The sequence below is a fragment of the Aethalodelphis obliquidens genome, unplaced genomic scaffold, assembly GCF_003676395.1.
Source record: "Aethalodelphis obliquidens isolate GAN/ISIS:26980383/991018 unplaced genomic scaffold, ASM367639v1 scaffold6, whole genome shotgun sequence".
NCBI classification, from domain to species: Eukaryota; Metazoa; Chordata; class Mammalia; order Artiodactyla; family Delphinidae; genus Aethalodelphis; species Aethalodelphis obliquidens.
Window position 1 is genome coordinate 4645737 of NW_020837950.1, and position 20062 is coordinate 4665798.

Consider the following 20062-nt stretch of genomic DNA (forward strand, 5'->3'; position numbering starts at 1 on the left):
TTGTGATTTTTCAACTTAGATTTGTGAAAAAATGACCTGGCACTGTATTTCCGTGTTTTTCTTCCTCTTACTAATTCTTTTAGATTAGGTTTAATTTCTGACAGATGTAATAGTGAGATGTGCATATAAGTTCCTAATGTACAAAAAGAGAAAGAACATAAGAACATGTAATACATACATTGGGTTATTATAAAAACTTGTAACGATTGCTGTGGGACACCATATGTACTAGGAACTCAGTAAATAACATGAAGTACTAACCAAGAGCTATTTGAGAACTTATAGTTTTAATGCAATCCTAATTTGGGATTCTTGTTTCAGGGATGAACAGCAACGTGAAAGAGATTATCTTCTTGAAAGAAGAGACTTAGCAGTAGATTTCATTTTTTGTTTAGTTTTAGTTGAAGTTCTAAAGCAGGTAAGCTCTTTTGTTTCTGCAAAGTCTGTATTTCTTATTTTTTGCTAATTTTGCCTTCATGTTTCAGTTACCTTATTTAGGATGTTATATCTAAACTTCTGGCTCACGGAAACAAAATTCCTATAATTTAATTATACTTCTGTCAATTGCCTGAGGGTTCCGTGTCCTGTACCTATCACTCCCCATTTTTCTACCTTCGTTTACCATGCAAGACATGAAATCATGTTAGCAAAATAGAGCTGAATAAAAAGTATGTAAAATCTGGGCTTTTAGCAGCAGCTGTAGTCCACCTGTCATTCACCTCCTCCAATCCCTTTTTGCCTCCACTTTCACAGAAATTCTCTGTGGAGCCTTCAAGCCTGCATTTCAACATGTAATAATTGTGCAGTGATAGTTGAGGCACGGGGGTGATTTGACTTGAGTAAGACTGAGTTGTCAAGTGCAAATGGTTTTCAGACAAGTGAGAAGACCTCAGGATAATGAATTGTTTATGTTTATTCATTCAGTGAATATTAGAATGCCTACTGTTGGGTGGCATTGTTCTAGGTACTGCACTCCTGAGCTCAACATCTGAATGGCATAGGTAGTAAAGATATAAATAGGTAAATAGTGTCAGATATCATGTTATATATTTTTACTATTCACAGTCAGTACAAGTATATGTATAAATACCTGTACTGATTTGAGGGACTTCCCTGGTGGTCCAGTGGGTGGGACTCCACGCCCCCAGTGCAGGGGGCCCGGGTTCAATCCCTGGTTGGGGAACTAGATCTCGTATGCATGCTGCAACTAGGAGTTCCCATTGCCACAACTAAGAGCCTGCATGCCGCAACTAAAAGATCCCGCCTACCGCAGCTAAGACCTGGTACAGCCAAAATAAATAAATAAATGCATATTAAAAAGAAAATACCTGTACTGATATGAAAATGTTTTTGTAGTTTGTAGTCTTTAAAAAGTTATATACATCATTCAAAAATGTTCCATATATTTCCAGTCATGCACACTGTAGTGTTTTGAAAAAAAGTCAGGCTACCTAAAAGAAAAAAAATCATGTTTTGCACAGCACATGATGTGTTCGGACAGGGAGTTTTGTTTCTGTTGTATAAAATGGAGTAGAATATATAATACAGCAGGAAACAGCAAATGTTAAGATATAAAAGTTAATGGATTTGATAGTCTTTTTTAACATAGCTAATATAAAAATATTTGAATTATTTATACTTTCATTTATACTTTGTTTTTACAATATATGTGAAAAGACACTGAATATCTGAAATCTGAAAATAAAAATAACTTTTTTGGCTTTGTTTTGTTTAAAAATAATTTTGAATACGTGACATAGATAAATGCGTTAATCAAAGATAAAAACAATTTAATTTGTACCTTCCATAAAGGTTTTTTTTAGTAGAGGTGGAAAAGAACTTTCCTCTGAAAGTTGTGCTTTCTGAAAGCCAGATTTGCCTTCTGTGATCTCTTAGTTTAGCTGGGATCCTAAGATGCTAAGGCTGAGGTCAGTAAGGATATCGGAGGAGCTGAGGACCAGAAACACTGTACCATGAACGGACTTGGACGAGGCCTCATTGTGGTTGATCCCTGGCATTTCTTGTGTGCTAAATGTAGGTCTTGTGAGTGGTTTGGTAATTAGCATTTGCACTTCTTTACTTAGTTAAATCATAGAGGTATTTCTTCTTCCTGCAAAAGAAATTGCAAACTCTGTGCACTGACAGTCAGGCTCTATTGTGCCTTTTCTCCTTTGTTTCCCATGATTTTCTTCTACTTAGCAGTGTCTCTCTTCTCATCTAAAAGTTGCTCTTTGTTTTTTAAAATATTTATTTATTTATTTTTGGCTGTATTGGGTCTTCGTTTCTGTGCGAGGGCTTTCTCTAGTTGTGGCAAGCGGGGGCCACTCTTCATCGCGGTGCACAGGCCTCTCACTATTGCGGCCTCTCTTGTTGCGGAGCACAGGCTCCAGACGCGCAGGCTTAGTAGTTGTGGCTCACGGGCCTAGTTGCTCCGCGGCATGTGGGATCTTCCCGGACCAGGGCTTGAACTCGTGTGTCCTCTGCATTGGCAGGCAGATTTTTAACCACTGTGCCACCAGGGAAGCCCTAAAAGTTGCTCTTAATTGCATTGACTTCAGAACTTCAGTGCACAGACAACCCCTTGGAGGTTTTTCTTTTTCCTCTTCCTCCTCTCTTGTCCTTTCCCCCGCCCCATTGTCCTTGTCTTCATCCTCCTTTTCCTCCTCTTCCTTTAAAAAAAAATAGTCCAGGGACTTCCCTGGCACTCCAGTGGTTAAGACTTCTTCTTCCAATGCAGGGGGTGTGGGTTTGATCCCTGGTAGGGGAGCTAAGATCCCACATGCCTTGGGGCCAAAAAACCAAAACATAAAACAGAAGCAATATTGTAACAAATTCAACAATAACTTAAAAAAAAAATCCCATGTAGGTTTTCTCTTTCCTAATAATAGGCAAGTCTTTTTAGCTTCTTCAAATCTAATTAAACTATAGAAAATGAAGTAAAGATCAATAGAACGTTCTGAAATATCATGACAAACGAACCCAATTTTCTCCCGTATCAAAATGGTGTAGGGGGTCTTCCCTGGTGGCGCAGTGGTTGAGAGTCCGCCTGCCGATGCAGGGGACACGGGTTCGTGCCCTGGTCCGGGAGCAACCCACATGCTGCAGAGCGGCTGGGCCCGTGAGCCATGGCCGCTGGGCATGCGCGTCCGGAGCCTGTGCTCCGCAACGGGAGAGGCCACAACAGTGAGAGGCCCGCGTATCGCAAAAAAAAAAAATAAAAAAATAAAAAAATGGTGTAGGGTTTAATAGCTCCAGAGAGTAATCAATGTAGCGTATGTTGAATTTAATAGGACTTTTACTTTTGTCCCACATAACATACATGTATTAAAATGTGATTTAGTTTTATTTTGATGAGATGGACAGCCCCAGGAGTATTGAAATATTGATACATGGTTGGATCAATCTTAAGGAGGAGTATATATTACTTGTGGGTTAGTTCTTGACCTCATATATTATAAATTGTTTCTTGAATAATTTGTCATGTCTTTATCCGACGTTATTATGTGTCATCATCACATATTTAGATCTCTTCAAAATGCACGAAGAACTCTGTATCCCTTGTACCAGCTGGTCATTACAATAAACTGGGAGATAACCACGGCAAGTGTTTTTATTCCAGCTGTGTCATTTACTTGCCGTGTAACTTGGGCAAGTTATTACCCACTAATTCTTTCCTTCTCTGTAAAAGAGTGGTGAGAATTAAATACAATAATGCCCGGGACATGGAAAGTGTCCAATAAATGCTATCTGTTGTTTTCATCTTATACATCAGTGTTCTTAGTTGCAGTGACTTGCTGAAGATTATAAAGCTAGTTCTCTCTTTATTTTTTTATTTTATTTTAGTTTTTTAATAGATTTATTTTGTTTTTGGCTGTGTCGGGTCTTTGTTGCTGCGCGTGGGCTTTCTCTAGTTGTGGTGAGCGGGGGCTGCTCTTCATTGCGGTGCGCAGGCTTCTCATTGCGGTGGCTTCTCTTGTTGCAGAGCACGGGCTCTAGGTGTGCAGGCTCCTGTAGTTGTGGCACGTGGGCTCCGTAGTTGTGGCTTGCGGGCTGTAGAGTGCAGGCTCAGTAGTTGTGGCACATGGGCTTAGTTGCTCCGCGGCATGTGGGATCTTCCTGGAGGAGGGCTTGAACCTGTGTCCCCTGCATTGGCAGGCAGATTCTTAACCACTGTGCCACCAGGGAAGCCCCTAGTTCTCTTTGTAAATAAAATTATTCTTATTGGTAAAAATCAGTGTTACAAAATTAGGTGAAATGGCCATCATCTTATAAAATTAAATTTTAAATCATAACAAATTAGACAAAGGATTGAGTTTATATAAATGTGATGACATGAGTGTGATTCACCATGGGAACAAAATTAATTCAAGATGATAAAGGACTAATTTTATTTTTTCAAGAAAGTCAGAAGAATAATTTGGGGGTCATGGCCAACTACAAATATTAGCATATTAGTACCTACCAGAGGCTTTAGAATCCATGGTAAAAGCACTATAGCATTTAGTATCTTTAAGCAGTTTTCTTTTTATATTGAATTTTAGCCATACATTTATTCGTTGAAACAAACAAGATTGGGAAACCAGGCTTATAAGCCACTTCAGGCTCTTGGCTTAGTTTTATGGGTGCTTATTGTGAAGTATCAGAAGGAGGAGTAGATCCTTAGTATTTTCAGGTTTGACATTAGCATTTTATTTATTTATTGTATTTTTATTTTTTTAATTTTTTAATTTTATTTATTTTTTTATACAGCACGTTCTTATTAGTCATCCTTTTTTTTTTTTTTTTTTTTGCGGTACGCGGGCCTCTCACTGCCGTGGCCTCTCCCGTTGCGGAGCACAGGCTCCGGACGCGCAGGCTCAGCGGCCATGGCTCATGGGCCCAGCCGCTCCGCGGCATGTGGGATCTTCCCGGACCAGGGCACGAACCCGTGTCCCCTGCATCGGCAGGCGGACTCTCAACCACTGCTCCACCAGGGAAGCCCAGTCATCCATTTTATACACATCAGAGTATACATGTCAATCCCAATCTTCCAGTTCATCACACAACATTAGCACTTTAGATGTTGGTGAGCAGCCCTGAAGGTTATGGGGTTATTTGTGATTTTGCTGAGTCATGAGAGTTTATTCACTGTCCTTTGCACTGAGGGCTGGTCATTTACATAATGAGCGTACCTTGCTGACTCCCCGTTGTCCATGTCTTAACCTGGTTTTGTGGTTTTCTACTTTCATGATGTGCTAAAAGCATTAGATCTGGGGAAGTGGTAGTGGGAATAGCTTTGGAATAAAACTTGGGTATTCTTTAGAGTCTACTAGATATATCCTTCTTGAATGTTCAAATAGAATTAGATCTGCTTCCAAAATCATGCAGATGGCAAGATCTAAAAAATTCTTGATGCTCTAGATGGAAATACTACTCCATGAAAGTAGAACGTTTTCTCTATAAACTGAACTGGGATTCTTTCCCACCCCAGCCCCCCTTTTTTGGAGGTTCAGCTTGGGAATTTTTTTGATTATTGTAAATAAGGGGAGAAGTAGGAATTTCAAGAACGTCTGAGCATCCTGATAGTGTTCATTCTTAAAATAAAATTTTTAGAGGTTGTGCTTTTTTTCTTCCAAAAATTAAAGATGAGATAATATTTATTCTCTTCTGTTTCTCTGTCTCTTTTCTAGCTATAATATGATAAAACTGAAAGTTTTCTTTCCTCATTTGTTCCGTTTATTAAATGCATTTTCATATATCAGAAACTGGGCACAGTATTTTCTAGAGAAGTATGCACTGACTTCTAAACTTCAGTCCCCTCATCTGTAAAACAGGGGACAAATACTACTGTGTAAGGCTGCTATAAGTGTTATAAATAATGTATATAAAATGCCTAAGTAATACCTGGCACACAGACACGTGAAAAGTGTTGGTGGTGGCATTACTAATAACTAATATTATTAAGGTAGTAATAAAGAGCACACAACATAGCTAAGTAGTGTCCCTAGCTGTCATTGTTAGACTTCTGGCATAACTGGAGCAAATAAAGACTACTTAGGAGAAAGTATAGGTGTAAGTTAACTTGTGTTTCATATCTCTGGCCTAGAGCACACCAAACATCCCTGTATAGAAGTCAGTATGGTAAAACTACAACACAGCACAGTAAATGGGGCCCAAAAAATTAAGTCACGTAAAATGCAGTGTCGCATTATTGCAAGGTCACTGAGGCGTCTGGGGCCAGCTTGCGTGATTAGCGCTGTGAATTCTGGAGTAAGTTCTGGAAGTCGGGCTGCTGGATCCAGATACAGCATATTCCCGACTAAAGCTTGGTATCACCTAGTGGTAGATATCTACTTTGTTTTAACCATCAATGGGATAATCATAGGGCTTACTGGGACTTATGGGACAACAGCAGTGACTTCAGTAACCTTTTTCTTACCTTGGGGCCTATTTTGTTTGGCCCAGTCCAGGGAAGATGAAGCTAGGAAAATACATCTGCCTCCCCACTTCCTAATGGGCTCTGGGTTCCCTACCAGGCCTTGTCCTCAATATCTGCATCCTATATTCTAGTTCCGTCATCTGCCCTACATTCCTAGGAAGTAAGAATTTTGTCCTAGTCCCTTTTAGAGAAGGGTGGAAAAGGTGAGAGACCAAGAATCTCCAATTGTAATGTACCCAGTTTTGCATTCTCTCAGGGCTGGTAATTATGGGGTTCTAATCTATTACCTACATTTTTTACCGGTAAAGAGGTAGAAACTTCCTCCAGGTTTCATAACTAGTGAAAAGAGAAGCTTGGCTTTTCTTCATTAGAATGATAAAAAGTGTAGAAAGACCTTTTGGTCTAATGAAGAAAATGTTTTTATATGTTATATAATGATTTGATTATAGTTCACCTATAACAGTTTTTTTGGACCTTGAAAAGATGGCTGTAAATTGAATAGGGAAGAACAATAGCCAAGCTATCTCTGAAGAAAAGTAAGGGAGGACTTGTGGTGCCAGACATGAGAACTTATTAGTAAGCCCTAATAATTAAGACAGCATGATTTTAGTATAGATGCGTATAACTTGATAGAATAGAGAGCTCACAAACAGACCCACACATATAAAGAACTAGAATCTGTATCAATGACGTCTTGGATAATCTTTGACCCATCAGTTCTTCCTTTTGGATGCTTTCCCATGGAACTGTACAAGTAAATAATGTTAAATGCACAAGATGTTTGTTGTATAACATTATATATATTGAATACTGAAAATCTGGAATGAAGTGTTCATTAATAGGGAGCTCATTAAATAAATTATTTTATATGTGTATATATATATATATATATATATATATATACTGAGTATTACATGGCTGCTAAATAATGTAAGAAGGAGCTAAGTACTGATGGGGAAAGATGCATCAGTCCATTAAGTAAAAAATAAGCTGTGTGGATGAGTGTGTGTAGGAAAAAGCCTGGAAGTAGATATATACCAGTAGTGATTATATATGGGGGAAAGGGCAGGGATTTTACTTTCTGGTTTAAATGTTTTGATGTGTTGTCCATATTAGGAACTGGCGTGTAATTTTTAAAGAACTAAACAAAACAAACATTTAAATAACAAATTTCTAATAAAACCATAAATAATTTTAAATTGTTGGGAAAATTAGAGTCCCTTTTGGATACTATTATGATAGAAAATCAGACTATATGAAGCCTGGCTCAATCAAAGTTTACTTTCCTATAGGCGTTGCAGAGAGTCACCCATAAGTGTGTTTTTAACTTTCGGACAGTGACAGTTGTAGTAACAACAATGACTATTTTTTCATCTGCATAGTCTATAGTTTAAAGATTAGCGATTATAAAGCTTAATGTTCATGAATTTAGAGCTTGTTAAAGTAGATGTTCAACTAAGTTCTTAGAGAAAAATAATACCATTCTTGGAAAAGGGGAAGATTGACAGATTAATAGTAGGTCAGATCATGAAAACTAAAATTGATTATTGATTTGGTTAGTTGAAAATACTCATAAAAGACCTGTAACCTGTTTAGCACACACTTGATTTTTTTTTTTTTTTTCTAGATTCCTGTTCATCCTGTGCCTGATCCCTTAGTTCATGAAGTTCTAAACTTAGCTTTTAAGCACTTTAAACATAAGGAAGGGTAAGTAAAATACGGGACTGTTGCTTTTATCTGCGGTCCAGATTTAGACTGTTAATTTGAACTCTCATAAATCATTTGTTTTCTGAAGTTCAAAGCAATTATCTTCCTGTATTTTTTAGTCCACAGGAGATGCTTATGGGAAAGATTTTGTAAAAATGATTCTTAAAACCATTGATTGAATTTATAAGAATCAGGCTAAATTTCCTGGCAAATTGAAATCTAGAGAGAGAAGAAAATTCATGTGGTTTTTATCATCCTATAAATGAATCTTCAGAGAAAATTTATGCAACACCCTGATAAGGAATTTTCAGAGTTATTAAGAAAGAGAGTTTGTAGAAAAATTTCATGAAATAATATGTTTGTTCTTTTGCTATTTTAGATATTCAGGAACCAACACTGGGAATGTGCATATTATTGCAGATTTATATGCAGAAGTGATAGGCGTTCTTGCCCAATCAAAGTAAGTTTTATAAATCACTGATTTTGATTTGTTTTGCTTTTTAGAATTCTCATTGCTAACTAATAGAATAGACACTGACAGTTTTAGATCTTTCTTTTTTTCATAGAGTTATTGTGAAGTCTGTTTCACCTTTTATTATTTTGCTGCTCTGTTCCTTGGAGCAGGGGTCCCCAACCTTTTTGGCACCAGGGACTTGTTTCGTGGAAGAGAATTTTTCCACGGTGAGGGAGGTGGGGGATGGCGGCAGATGATGGTTCAGGCGGTAATGCAAGTGATGGGGGGGATGGTTCAGGCAGTTATGCGAGCGATCGGGAGCGGCAGATGAAGCTTCGCTCGCTTGCCCTCCGCTCACCTCCTGCCGAGTGGCCCGGTTCCCAACAGGCCATGGACAGCTATTGGTCCATGGCCTGGGGGTTGGGGACTCCTGCTTTAGAGGAATTTTAAGTGACGCCCATACCTCAGTTCCACAACTTGTCTTCATTATTTGGGGTTTTCCATAAAACCTGAATTGAGGAAGTAAGAAATTGCCAAGAATAGTCAGGTCATTACCTTATTCCCTATTTTTCACAGTTCTTTGAGAAGTGTTTTTATAAATCTTTCTTATAGAACTCTTGTCGAAGCTAATAATTACTTTTAATAGTTTCTACTTGAATGCTTTTATTTCTGAGATAGCAATGCAGTGTCTTCCTTCTAACCATCTTATTTATCTTAATACTGAACAGAGTTTTGAATAGGTGGAAGACATACCAAAAAGGAAAGATAAAGATACTAGAGTACTCCATAAAGAGGGTGTTATTCATTAGGAGTTACATGCATTGAGTTGTATTGAACCATCATTATCGTAAACGGTAAAAAAGATGTTTGTCTTTAGTATTGCGTGCTTGCTCTAAAGACTATGGAAGATTTTGAATTTCCTTTGATGCTACTGGGAAATTTGTAAGGAAAAAAGTATCATTTTAGATTTTCTTGGGCGCTATTTAAAGAGTCAGTCTTTGGCCCTGAAATCATCCTATAGCAACCTTTTTCAGTTCTAAGAAAGCAAACACAATTATTGTTAATGTTTAGTAGTTTAGATTTTAATATGAAGTAATATATTTTATTATTTGGTAGTTACTATCCTTTAATTTAGTATTATTTATGTTTTATCCTTTGTAGTTTACCAGGGACCCTTGTATACCCAATGCTGTATAGAACTTAGAACGTAGTTGGAGTATTTGAAATGACTTAGACGTAGACAATAGTATTTTAATATTGTGTTCATATTTAATCAACAAGGAATCCCTGTTTCAGGAATGTAGCTGCAAAAACATGAGCAATAATGTATTTCTTTTCATGGCACAGTAGTTCATATTGTAATTTTTATTGAAAATGATTTTCTGTCAGGATATAGGTTAGAAGTGCTAAATAACACATGAGCAAGTTGGGTCCAGAAGAACCCTACATCATAGCTAAGTTAAATCTAGGATGGGAAGGATAGTAAATCTAAATGGCCAATGGTAAATTGATGAAATGACGCTCAGCCTCACTGGTCTGGTTGTAAGAGAAATGCCACTCAGAGCAATATTGAGGTGTTTTCCACCCATACATACAACGCGCATGGGAAAAAACATGGATGGACCCACATTAGGCTGGGCTGATGGCACCAACATTTGAGAGGAAAGGTGGTGAGGTGGGAAAGGGGTGGGGAGAAAGAAAGGGCTGGGGGTGTTTTAGAATCTTGTCAATGCATTTCCTTTGATTATAGTGACTAATAATTATTATGAAAAATTTAATAGGAAAAATCCTTGGATTCTAATAATATTGCAATGGGAAGATTTTTATCCACTTTATATTTTCTTTATAAAACGCAAAAGAACACTTTCATGGAAAATGGTGTTGTATTTTACAAGACTGAAATGGAAATGGAGAAGTTATACTTCCTATCATGGATCCATATTTCATTAACATGTAATTAATATCCATGTTTAATTAATATTAATTTGTACTCAGTGCCCATTGGGAAGTATGCTTCATTTGTCATTATAACTTTCGAGAACTGGTTTCCCCAAGTAACATCAGCAATAAAACCTTTGTTTCATAGAGGGGGAAAGTGAAGTATTATCGATTAACAAACTATCAGATATCTTTTTCCATTGTAAGCAAAGAAAACCTTAGTAGCCTTAACTGTTGTAGTCATTTGAATCCAGGATGTTGCTCAGCATTTCAAAAGCATTTTGATCTCTTCAGCTGATTCCCATTGTGAGACCAGTGCTCTCCCACTCATCATCTTCAGTTTTTCTACAGTGTAAGGAGATAATAATTTTAAGAGATACTTAGTAGTCTACAAGTGATTGGTTTATCTCTTTGAACAAATATGTAGTCTCCAGTCTGCTCTCCATGTAACTTAAATTGCAGACTTTATCAAAATGAGTCTTAGAATTTAGAGACACTGTCTGATTTACATGTGGATGTTTTATGGGTGGGTTATTAGATCTTATTTTTATGATGATTACGAACTATTAAATGGTAATGATGCTGTATTGATGGTATTATAGGAATAAGAAATTCTAATAAGAATTTCTCCTTAAGGCATTTTTTATTTGAAAAAATAAATGAACAGTAAATCTAGAATAAGAAATATTTTTGTTATCTGTATGTTTTTCTGGGTAATTTTGATGAGGGCAGAGAAAGGAGATGGTGTTTAGGTAAAATACTTCTTGATTTCAACCTTAAATATCATGTGGGAAATGAGTGTTTTCAATTCATATCAAATTGTGTATCCGTGTACATTAAAGGTTTCAGGCTGTGAGGAAGAAGTTTGTGACAGAGTTAAAAGAACTGCGACAAAAGGAACAAAGTCCACATGTGGTACAAAGCGTCATCAGCTTAATAATGGGAATGAAATTTTTCCGAGTGAAAATGTATCCTGTAGAAGATTTTGAAGCATCATTTCAGTTCATGCAGGTGATCTGCAGTAATTAGAATTAGCCTAACAGTGGTTGTTTTTGCTTTTCATGACTATTTAAAAGAAACAAAATAAATATAATTAATGACGTTACTAATTCCGTACTCCAAGTGTTAAATTGTCAGAAGTGTGAATTAATTTTCTTTTTAAATTTGAACATGATTTGAACTTAGCTTTCTGGTAAAATTGCAGAGTATTTACAAAATTATTGTGATATTAACATTTCTATAATCTTCCTCCTTTTTAAATCTAATATACCTTTTTCCCTCTCAAGGAATGTGCTCAGTATTTCTTAGAAGTAAAGGATAAAGATATAAAACATGCACTTGCTGGTTTATTTGTGGAGATTCTTATCCCTGTAGCTGCTGTAAGTATATTTTTAATTTTATATTGCATTTTAAAAGTACTTTTTTTGTTGAAGAAGTTACCACATGTGATATTCTTACTTTCTGGTATCCTCATAGACAATAAAGCGGAAACTTTGAATGTAGTGGGAGTATGGGGTAAATCATTATTAGACACATAGCAGAAGAGCATCAATCAGTCTTTTAATCAAAAGAACAAGCCCAGGCCCTTAAGATTTAGAGACTGTTAGGAAGGCAGAGTATTTGCAACCTAGAAGTAATGATTATCTCAAGTAGCTCAGTGTAACACACTGCATTTCATGGCATTTGCTCCTTACAAAATGGCAGCCATTTTAATGCCTCTGAAGAATTTAAAAGTACTGTGACATGTATCCTAGAGTTTACAGGATTGTCTCAGTTTTAAAAGTTAATTTCTATAGTTGCCATGACATTCATCATACCTGTCAAAATATGTATTCTAAATTATTTAGAAAATATGGCTGCTATAAATATAGTTCCAGTAACTTCTAGGGAAGCAGATTTATAGAAGCTTTTCTAGGTCTAAATTCATTGTGTTATTCAAAAATAATTCTGTAGTTACTAGTAACATAGCATGGTATAAATAGGATTCGGGGATTTTAGAATACTTGGACATGCTAGATTTTTTTGTTTCCTGGGTTTTTTGTGGTATGTGTTATGCCACTCACTTTCAGCATACTACGTACTGCTGTATAAATGATATTCTTTATATATATACGTATAATTTCATTTAAAAACACTTATGGAGGTAAAATTGACTTAAATTACACATATTTAAAGTGTACAATTAGACATCTATATACCTGTAAAACCTTCACCACAGTCAAGATAATGTACATACCTATCATACTTCAGAAGTTTCCTCATGTTCCTTTTTAATCCCCCCCCCACTCACTCCACATTGTTCTCAGGTAACCATTGATCTTTCTGTTCCTCTACTTAGTTTTGGGTTTTCTAGAATTTTTTTTTTTTTTGGCGGTACGTGGGCCTCTCACTGCTGTGGCCTCTCCCGTTGCGGAGCACAGGCTCTGGACGCGCAGGCTCAGGGGCCGTGGCTCACGGGCCCAGCCACTCCGCGGCACATGGGATCCTCCCGGACCGGGGCACGAACCCGTGTCCCCTGCATCGGCAGGCGGACTCTCAATCACTGCGCCACCAGGGAAGCCCTAGAATTTTATATTAATGGAATCTTACAGTACAGACTCTTTTTTCTGGCTTCTTTCACTCTGCACAATTATTTTGAGTTCCAACTATGTTACAGAATATATCAGCAGTTTATACATTGTTGACTAGTATTTCATTGTATGGATATACCACAGTTCGGTTATGTGTTTATCTGTTTTTGGACATTTGGGTTGTTTCAAGGTTTTATTTTTATATAAATTTATTTATTTTTGGCTGCATTGGGTCTTCGTTGCTGCGTGCGGGCTTTTCTCTAGTTGCGGCGAGTGGGGGCTACTCTTCGTTGTGGTGCGCGGGCTTCTCATTGCAGTGGCTTCTCTTGTTGTGGAGCACGGGCTCTAGGCATGTGGCCTTCAGTAGTTGTGGCTCGCATATCTGATTTATTCTTTTGTGCTTTTGGTATTGTACCTATGAAGTCTTTTCCTAACCCAGGGTAACAAAAGTTTTCTATATTTCAGTTTCGGGATTTACTTTTAGGTCAGTGATCTATTTTGAGTTAATTTTGTATATGGTATGAGGTATGGATTGAAATTTTGTTTTGTTTTGTTTAATTCTTTTTGTTTTTGCAAATAGCATCCAGTTGTTCCTGTACCGTTTCACTTGTTTGTTTACAACTCTTTCTAAGTATATTAGTTCCTTTGTCAGAAAATTCAATTGACTCTATTTGTGTGGGTCTTTTTCTGACTCTATTCTGTTCCAATGATCTGTGTGTATATTCTTACAACAATGGTATACTATGTTAATTACTGTAGTAAGTTAGAAGGCAGGTAGTATATATACATCTTCCAACTTTATTTTTTTTCAAAAAAATTTTGGCTCTTCTAGGTCTACTGCATTTACATATAAATTTTAGAATCACCTGGTCCATTAAAAAAAATCTAGTGGGATTTGATTGGGATTGGATTAAATTAGTCAATAAATTGGGAGGACAGACATCTTCATATTGATTCTTGCAATTCATGAACATAGTTTCTCTCCTTTTACTTAGGTCTTTATTTTCTGTCAACAGTGTTTGGTAGTTTTCAGTGTACAGGTCTTGAGTATATTTTGTTAAATTTAGCCCTACGCATTTCACATTTTTATGCTACTCTAAATGGCATTGTTTTAAAATTTCATTTTCCAGGTGCTCAAAATACTTTTCAATGTACTTTTTTTTTTTTTTTTTGGCTGCGTTGGGTCTTCGTTGCTGCGCACTGGCTTTCTCTAGTTGCGGTGAGCAGGGGCTACTCTTCATTGCAGTGCACAGGCTTCTCATTGCGGTGGCTTCTCTTGTCACAGAGCATGGGCTCTAGGCGCATAGGCTTCAGTAGTTGTGGCGCGTGGGCTCAGTAGTTGTGGCTTGCAGGCTCTACGGCGCAGGCTCCGTAGTTGTGGCGCACGGGCTTAGTTGCTCCACGGCATGTGGGATCTTCCCGGACCAGGGCTCGAACCCGTGTCCCCTGCATTGGCAGGTGGATTCTTAACCACTGTGCCACGAGGGAAGCCCCAGTGTGCATATTTTATTTTTGCCTTATTGCACTGGCTAGGGCTCTCAGTACAAGGATAAATAGAAGTGATGAGAACAGACTCCATTCACATCTTAGGACTAAAGTCATCAATCTTTTACCAATAAGTATGATGTTACCTGTAGATTTTTCATAGATGCCTTTTATCATATTGAGGAAATTTACTTCCATTCCTAGTTTGTTAAGAGTTTTTTTCAGGAATGAATGTTGGATTTTGTTAAATGCTTTTTTTTTCTCTGTCTACTGAAGTAATCATATATTCTTTTTTGTTCATTAATATGGTGAACTACGTTGATTGATATTTCAAATGTTGGATCAACCATATATTCCTGGGGTTAAACTCCTCTTGATCATGATAAGATTTTTTTAATATATTGTTAGATTTTATTTGCTAGGTTTTTTTCTTTTGAGAATTTTTGCACTTATCTATGTTCATGCGGGCTGTTGGTCTGTGGTTTTCTTGCAATGTCTTTGTTTTTAGTAACAAGTTAATGTTGAAGAAGTTTGTGCAGAGTTGGCTCTACATCTTCCTTTGGAGTTGGGTAGAACTCACCAATAAAGCCACCTGGCCTGGGATTTTTCTCGTGGCAAGCTTTTTAACTACCAGATAATTTTCTTCAAAATACATAGGGCTGCTCAGACTGTTTCTTCTTGAGTACGCTTTCATGTCTTTCTAAGGAGTTTGCCCATTTTGTTTGAATTATCCAATTTATTGTAAAGTTAGACATAATATTCCTTTAGTTTCTTTAAATAGCTATAGGATCTGTAGTGACCTCTTCCATTCCAAATATTGGTAGATTGTGACTTTTCTCCTTTTTTCCTGATCTGTCTGGCTAGAAGTTTATTGATTATATTGATCTTCTCAGAGAACCAGCTTTTGACTTTATTGATGTTCTCTATTTTTCAGTTTTCTATTTAACTCATTTCTACTTGGATTTTTATTATTTTTCTTCTACTTACTCTAAATTTGCTCTTTTTTTCCCTGCTAGTTTCTTAAGGTGGAAGCTGAGGTCGTCAAGACCTTTTCTCTTTTCTAATATAAGCACTTAATGCATATATTTCCCTCTAAGTAGTTCTACAGTGGCAGCCCACAAATTCTGATATCTTGTGTTTTCATTTTCATAAAGCTCAGAATACTTTCTGCTGTCCTTTTTGAAATCCACAGGTTATTTAGAAGCATTTTATTTAATGTCTAAACATTTGGGGGTTTTCCAGAGATCTTCAGGTTACTCATTTTTAATTTGTGGTTGCAGAACATATTTGGTATGCTTGAATTCCATTAGATGCATTGAAATTTGTTTTTTGGGCCAGAATATCATTTATTTTGATGAATGTTCCATGTGCACTTGAAAAGACTATGTATACTGCTGTTGGATAGAGTGTTCTATGAATATCAATTAGGGCAAATTGGTTAATAGTGTTTTTCAACTCTGCTGATTTCCTCTCTACTTGTTCTGTCAACTACTGAGAGAGGAGTATTGAAATCTGACCAACTGTTTCTCTTTGCAGTTCTGTCAATTTTTGCTTGCTGTATGTTTAAGCTCTATCATGAAACACATGTGTGTTTAGGATTGTATATCCTCTTTAATTAACACCATTATCATTGTGAAATAACCTTCCTTATCTCTGATAATATTCTTTGCTCTGAAATCTACTTTATCTGATATTAATATAGCCACTCCTGCTTCCTTTTGATTGTATAAGGATAGTATATCTTTTTCCATTTTTTCCTTTTAATCTACTTGTGTTTTTATATTAAAATATATACATATATATATATATATATATATTTGCAGGCAGGATATGGTTGGTTCTTGCTTTTTTATCCAGTCTGACAATCTTTGCCTTTTAATTGGGCACCACATACATTTGATATGATTAGTGATAGTTATTTTAAATCTGTCATCTTCTGATTATGTTTTTAATTTTCCCATCTGTTCTTTGTTTCCTTTTTCTACTATTTTTTTGGATTAATTGAATATTTTTGTGATTCTTTTATCTCCTTTGTTGGCTTATTAGCTATATCTCATTGTTTTGTCATTTAATTGTTTATGGTATACATCTTTAACTTATCATTGTCTACCTCAAGTGATATTATACTGTTCATGTGTAGTGTAAAAACCATACACAATGGTACACTTTAATTTCTTCCCTGAAAATTCTCACACAGCAGTAAGCTGGGGCCATCAAAGGGCTCACCTCATCTATTTTCCATTCCTCAGGGGTCACTTTCTTTTGTTGACTGATGTATAATGTTTTGCGTATCATTTCATGTATTTTGTTCCTTTTTGGTTGTTTCAGATGGTAAAATAAGTCTAGCCCCCTTTACACCACCTTGGCTAGAAATGGAAGTTAGTAAGATTCACTTTATTCAGGTTTTATTCTATTTAAAATATTTTAAAATGAAGAAATTTATTTTCATACTGAGAATCAAATGTAACTGTTTTGACTTTTATTTTTAAATACTGAATTAATTGACTTGTGATCAATGTGTTCATATGGAATGGTTTATGGTATTCAGGTCCTATCTTTAGAACATGTTCAGAAAAGATGGACAGGGAATTGTAAGAAAAATTAAGAATTTAAAATATTAATGACATAGCAGTTGTAGAGATTGGCATGATTTTTTTTTACCAGTTTTTAATACTTACTTATAGTTAAATACTTGAAGATTTTTTAAATGAGTACAAACAGAAGTCATGAACTATAAATTTGTAAGTAGTTTGAGTCAAGCACCCCACCCCCACTCTCACCTCAGTTTTAACCGTGAAAATAGGTTCATTTTGCCAAAAAGAAAACATGATCATTTATAAAACCACATCAGCTTAGCTATGAAGTAGCTATGTACTTAATGAAGTACATCATTAGTGCATGGACTTCAATTTCTTTTCCTAGAAATGGTTTGAAACGCTGCGTATCCATCCCAAATTGTCATTTGTGCTTCCCCCTTGTCTGAAAAAATCTGTTTTTGCCAGATATTTGAGATTATGTTGTAGTTTCTCAGGTAACTCATCAAAAGGAGCATATTGTGGGAAGAAAGACCCTTGACTGTGGTCCATTATTACTGTGTTGCCTAATTCTTCTTTTATGCCATGTTTGCTTTTGTATTTTATTTGTTTACTGGGGCTGCCCTTACAAAGTACCACAAACTAGGTGGCTTAAACAACAAAAATTTATTGTCTCACATTTATGGAGGCTAGATGTCTAAGAGCAAGGTGTTGCCAGGTTGATTTTTTTCTGAGTGCTGTGAGGAGGAACTGTTCCATGCCTCTTGCCTAACTTCCGGTAGTTTACTGAAAATCTTTGACCTTCCTTGTCTTATGGATGTATCACCCTGATCTCTGCCATCATCTTCACATGGTGTTATCCTTGTGTGCATGTCTTTGTCCAAATTCTCCCCCCCCACCTTTTTAAAATTAATTTTTATTGGAGTGTAGTTGCTTTACAATGTTGCATTAGTTTCTACTGTACAGCAATACAGCTATACATATACATATATCCCCTCTTTTTTTGATTTCCTTCCCATTTAGGTCACCACGGAGCATTGAGTAGAGTTCCCTGAGCTGTACAGTAGGTTCTCATTAGTTATCTATTTTATACCTAGTATCAGTAGTGTGTATATGTCAATCCCAGTCTCCCTATTCATCCCCTGCCCCCTTTTTTAAGGACACCAGTCATGTTGGAGTAGCCCCCACCCCAACTTCAATATGACCTCATTCTAACTTAACTAATTATACCTGCAATGACCTATTTTCATATAAGGTCACATTATGAGGTATGTGGGGTTACGACTTCAGTATATGAATTTTGGGACAATTCAGTCCATAACACCAGCCTCTTCACATAGAACTCCTTCTGTCTGGAACATTCTTGCCTCTCAAATAACCTCCAACCTCCTTTCCTGGTTAGATTCTACTTATTTATTCATTATATGTATTGAGTGCTTTCTGTGTGTCAGGGCCTCTTCCGTCCACAGGGAATACAACAATGATCAAGGTAGGAAGGACTCCCTGCTCTTACCGAGCTTACGTCTAGTGCAGAAAACTCAAACAAGTATGTAAAATTATGTATCAAGAGTATATGCCAGATGTGGTGGTAAGTACTGTGCAGAAATGTAGAGCAGGGTAGGGGCCTAAAAATTCTTGAAGTGGGCAGGGAGTTGAAATTTTAAATAGAGTAATTAGGAAAGATCACCACCTTGAAAGAGATGGTGACGATTGAGCAAAAACCAAAGGAATGAGGGGGTAAGACATGCTATATTTGGGAGAAGAGCTTCTTAGGCAGAAGGAACCAGTGCAGACATCCTGAAGCAAGAGCATGTTTGATGTGTTCTAGGAGCAACAAAGAAGCTAGTGTGGCTGGATCCTAGTGCAGGGGGCCAGAGTAGTGGGAGATAAGACCAGAGCGGTTAAATGGGAGGCTATTGCAGTATTTTAGGTAAAGTAATGCCGAATTCAGCTTAGATGTTACTTCCTTCTGGAGTTTTTCCATTGGGGTCTCTTCTGAGTGCTCCAAGAGGACAGAGAATTTCCTCTTAGAGCTCCTGTTATACCACACATTCATCTGCTTGTTCACCCAGGACTGGGACCTGGTTTATCTTACTCAACATTTGGTCATTTGGTATATTATGGGACTTCATCACATACTCAGTGAATTATTGACTAATTTCAAACCTTACAGAAACTTATTGTAATCCTTGTATAGTTTGATCTAACACTTGTAACCATTTTCTTTGTGTTTTTGTATTATCTTTTTACCTAGGCTGTTAAAAATGAAGTGAACGTTCCCTGCTTGAAAAATTTTGTGGAGATGCTTTATCAGACTACTTTTGAACTGAGTTCCAGAAAGAAGCATTCATTGGTATTGAGAAACATTTCAAACCTTCATATGTTTAATTAGGAGTTTTAGTAATTGATTTATGAATTTAGTTGGTTTTTTTTAGTAGAGTTTTAAGAGAATTGTAAAAATTGAAATTGTAAAATATCCAAAGTGTAACACAAGGACAAATTTTACCTATTTTCTCCTGCTGTTTTCAAAACTTTCTATTCTTAATTTTACTAGCTCTGTATTTGATAGGTTATTCAGACTTCATTCTAGGTATTTACCTGTCTTGACAGATGCTATAAATTATGTATTAGAATAAAGGAAAAGTTAAGTGTAGTCTCATATTAAACCATAAATTCCTTTATTTTACATTATAATAAATTATATTCTGAAGCATTTGATTATTTAGGAGCTATTGTCTGTCTAATTACATCTTTTCTATTCAGAGATTTAAAGCATTTTTTTTCCATTTCACCATCCACTTCGGTAACTTTGAGGGGTTTTTCTGTAAATTTGCATGCAGCTTGGAGAAAGTTTGGAGAATTGGACAAATACTTGACTGTTTAAGATAGAGGTATAATAATATAATAAACACTGGTTGTGCCAGGCATTGAGCCAAGTGCTTTACATTCTTTGTCT

The 20062-nt window shown here is 36.5% G+C and overlaps 1 protein-coding gene across 9 annotated transcripts in view; it reads left to right on the top strand.

The window, feature by feature from the left end:
• FRYL (FRY like transcription coactivator) overlaps positions 1-20062 on the top strand; it is a 244633-nt gene that overhangs the window by 120837 nt on the left and 103734 nt on the right. For all 9 annotated transcript variants that reach the window (XM_027103011.1, XM_027103012.1, XM_027103013.1 and 6 more), the window contains 6 exons: positions 322-418; positions 8046-8125; positions 8505-8585; positions 11360-11528; positions 11804-11896; positions 19361-19459. In XM_027103011.1, the coding sequence (XP_026958812.1) occupies positions 322-418; positions 8046-8125; positions 8505-8585; positions 11360-11528; positions 11804-11896; positions 19361-19459 (619 nt within the window). The remainder of the gene's footprint in view (positions 1-321; positions 419-8045; positions 8126-8504; positions 8586-11359; positions 11529-11803; positions 11897-19360; positions 19460-20062) is intronic.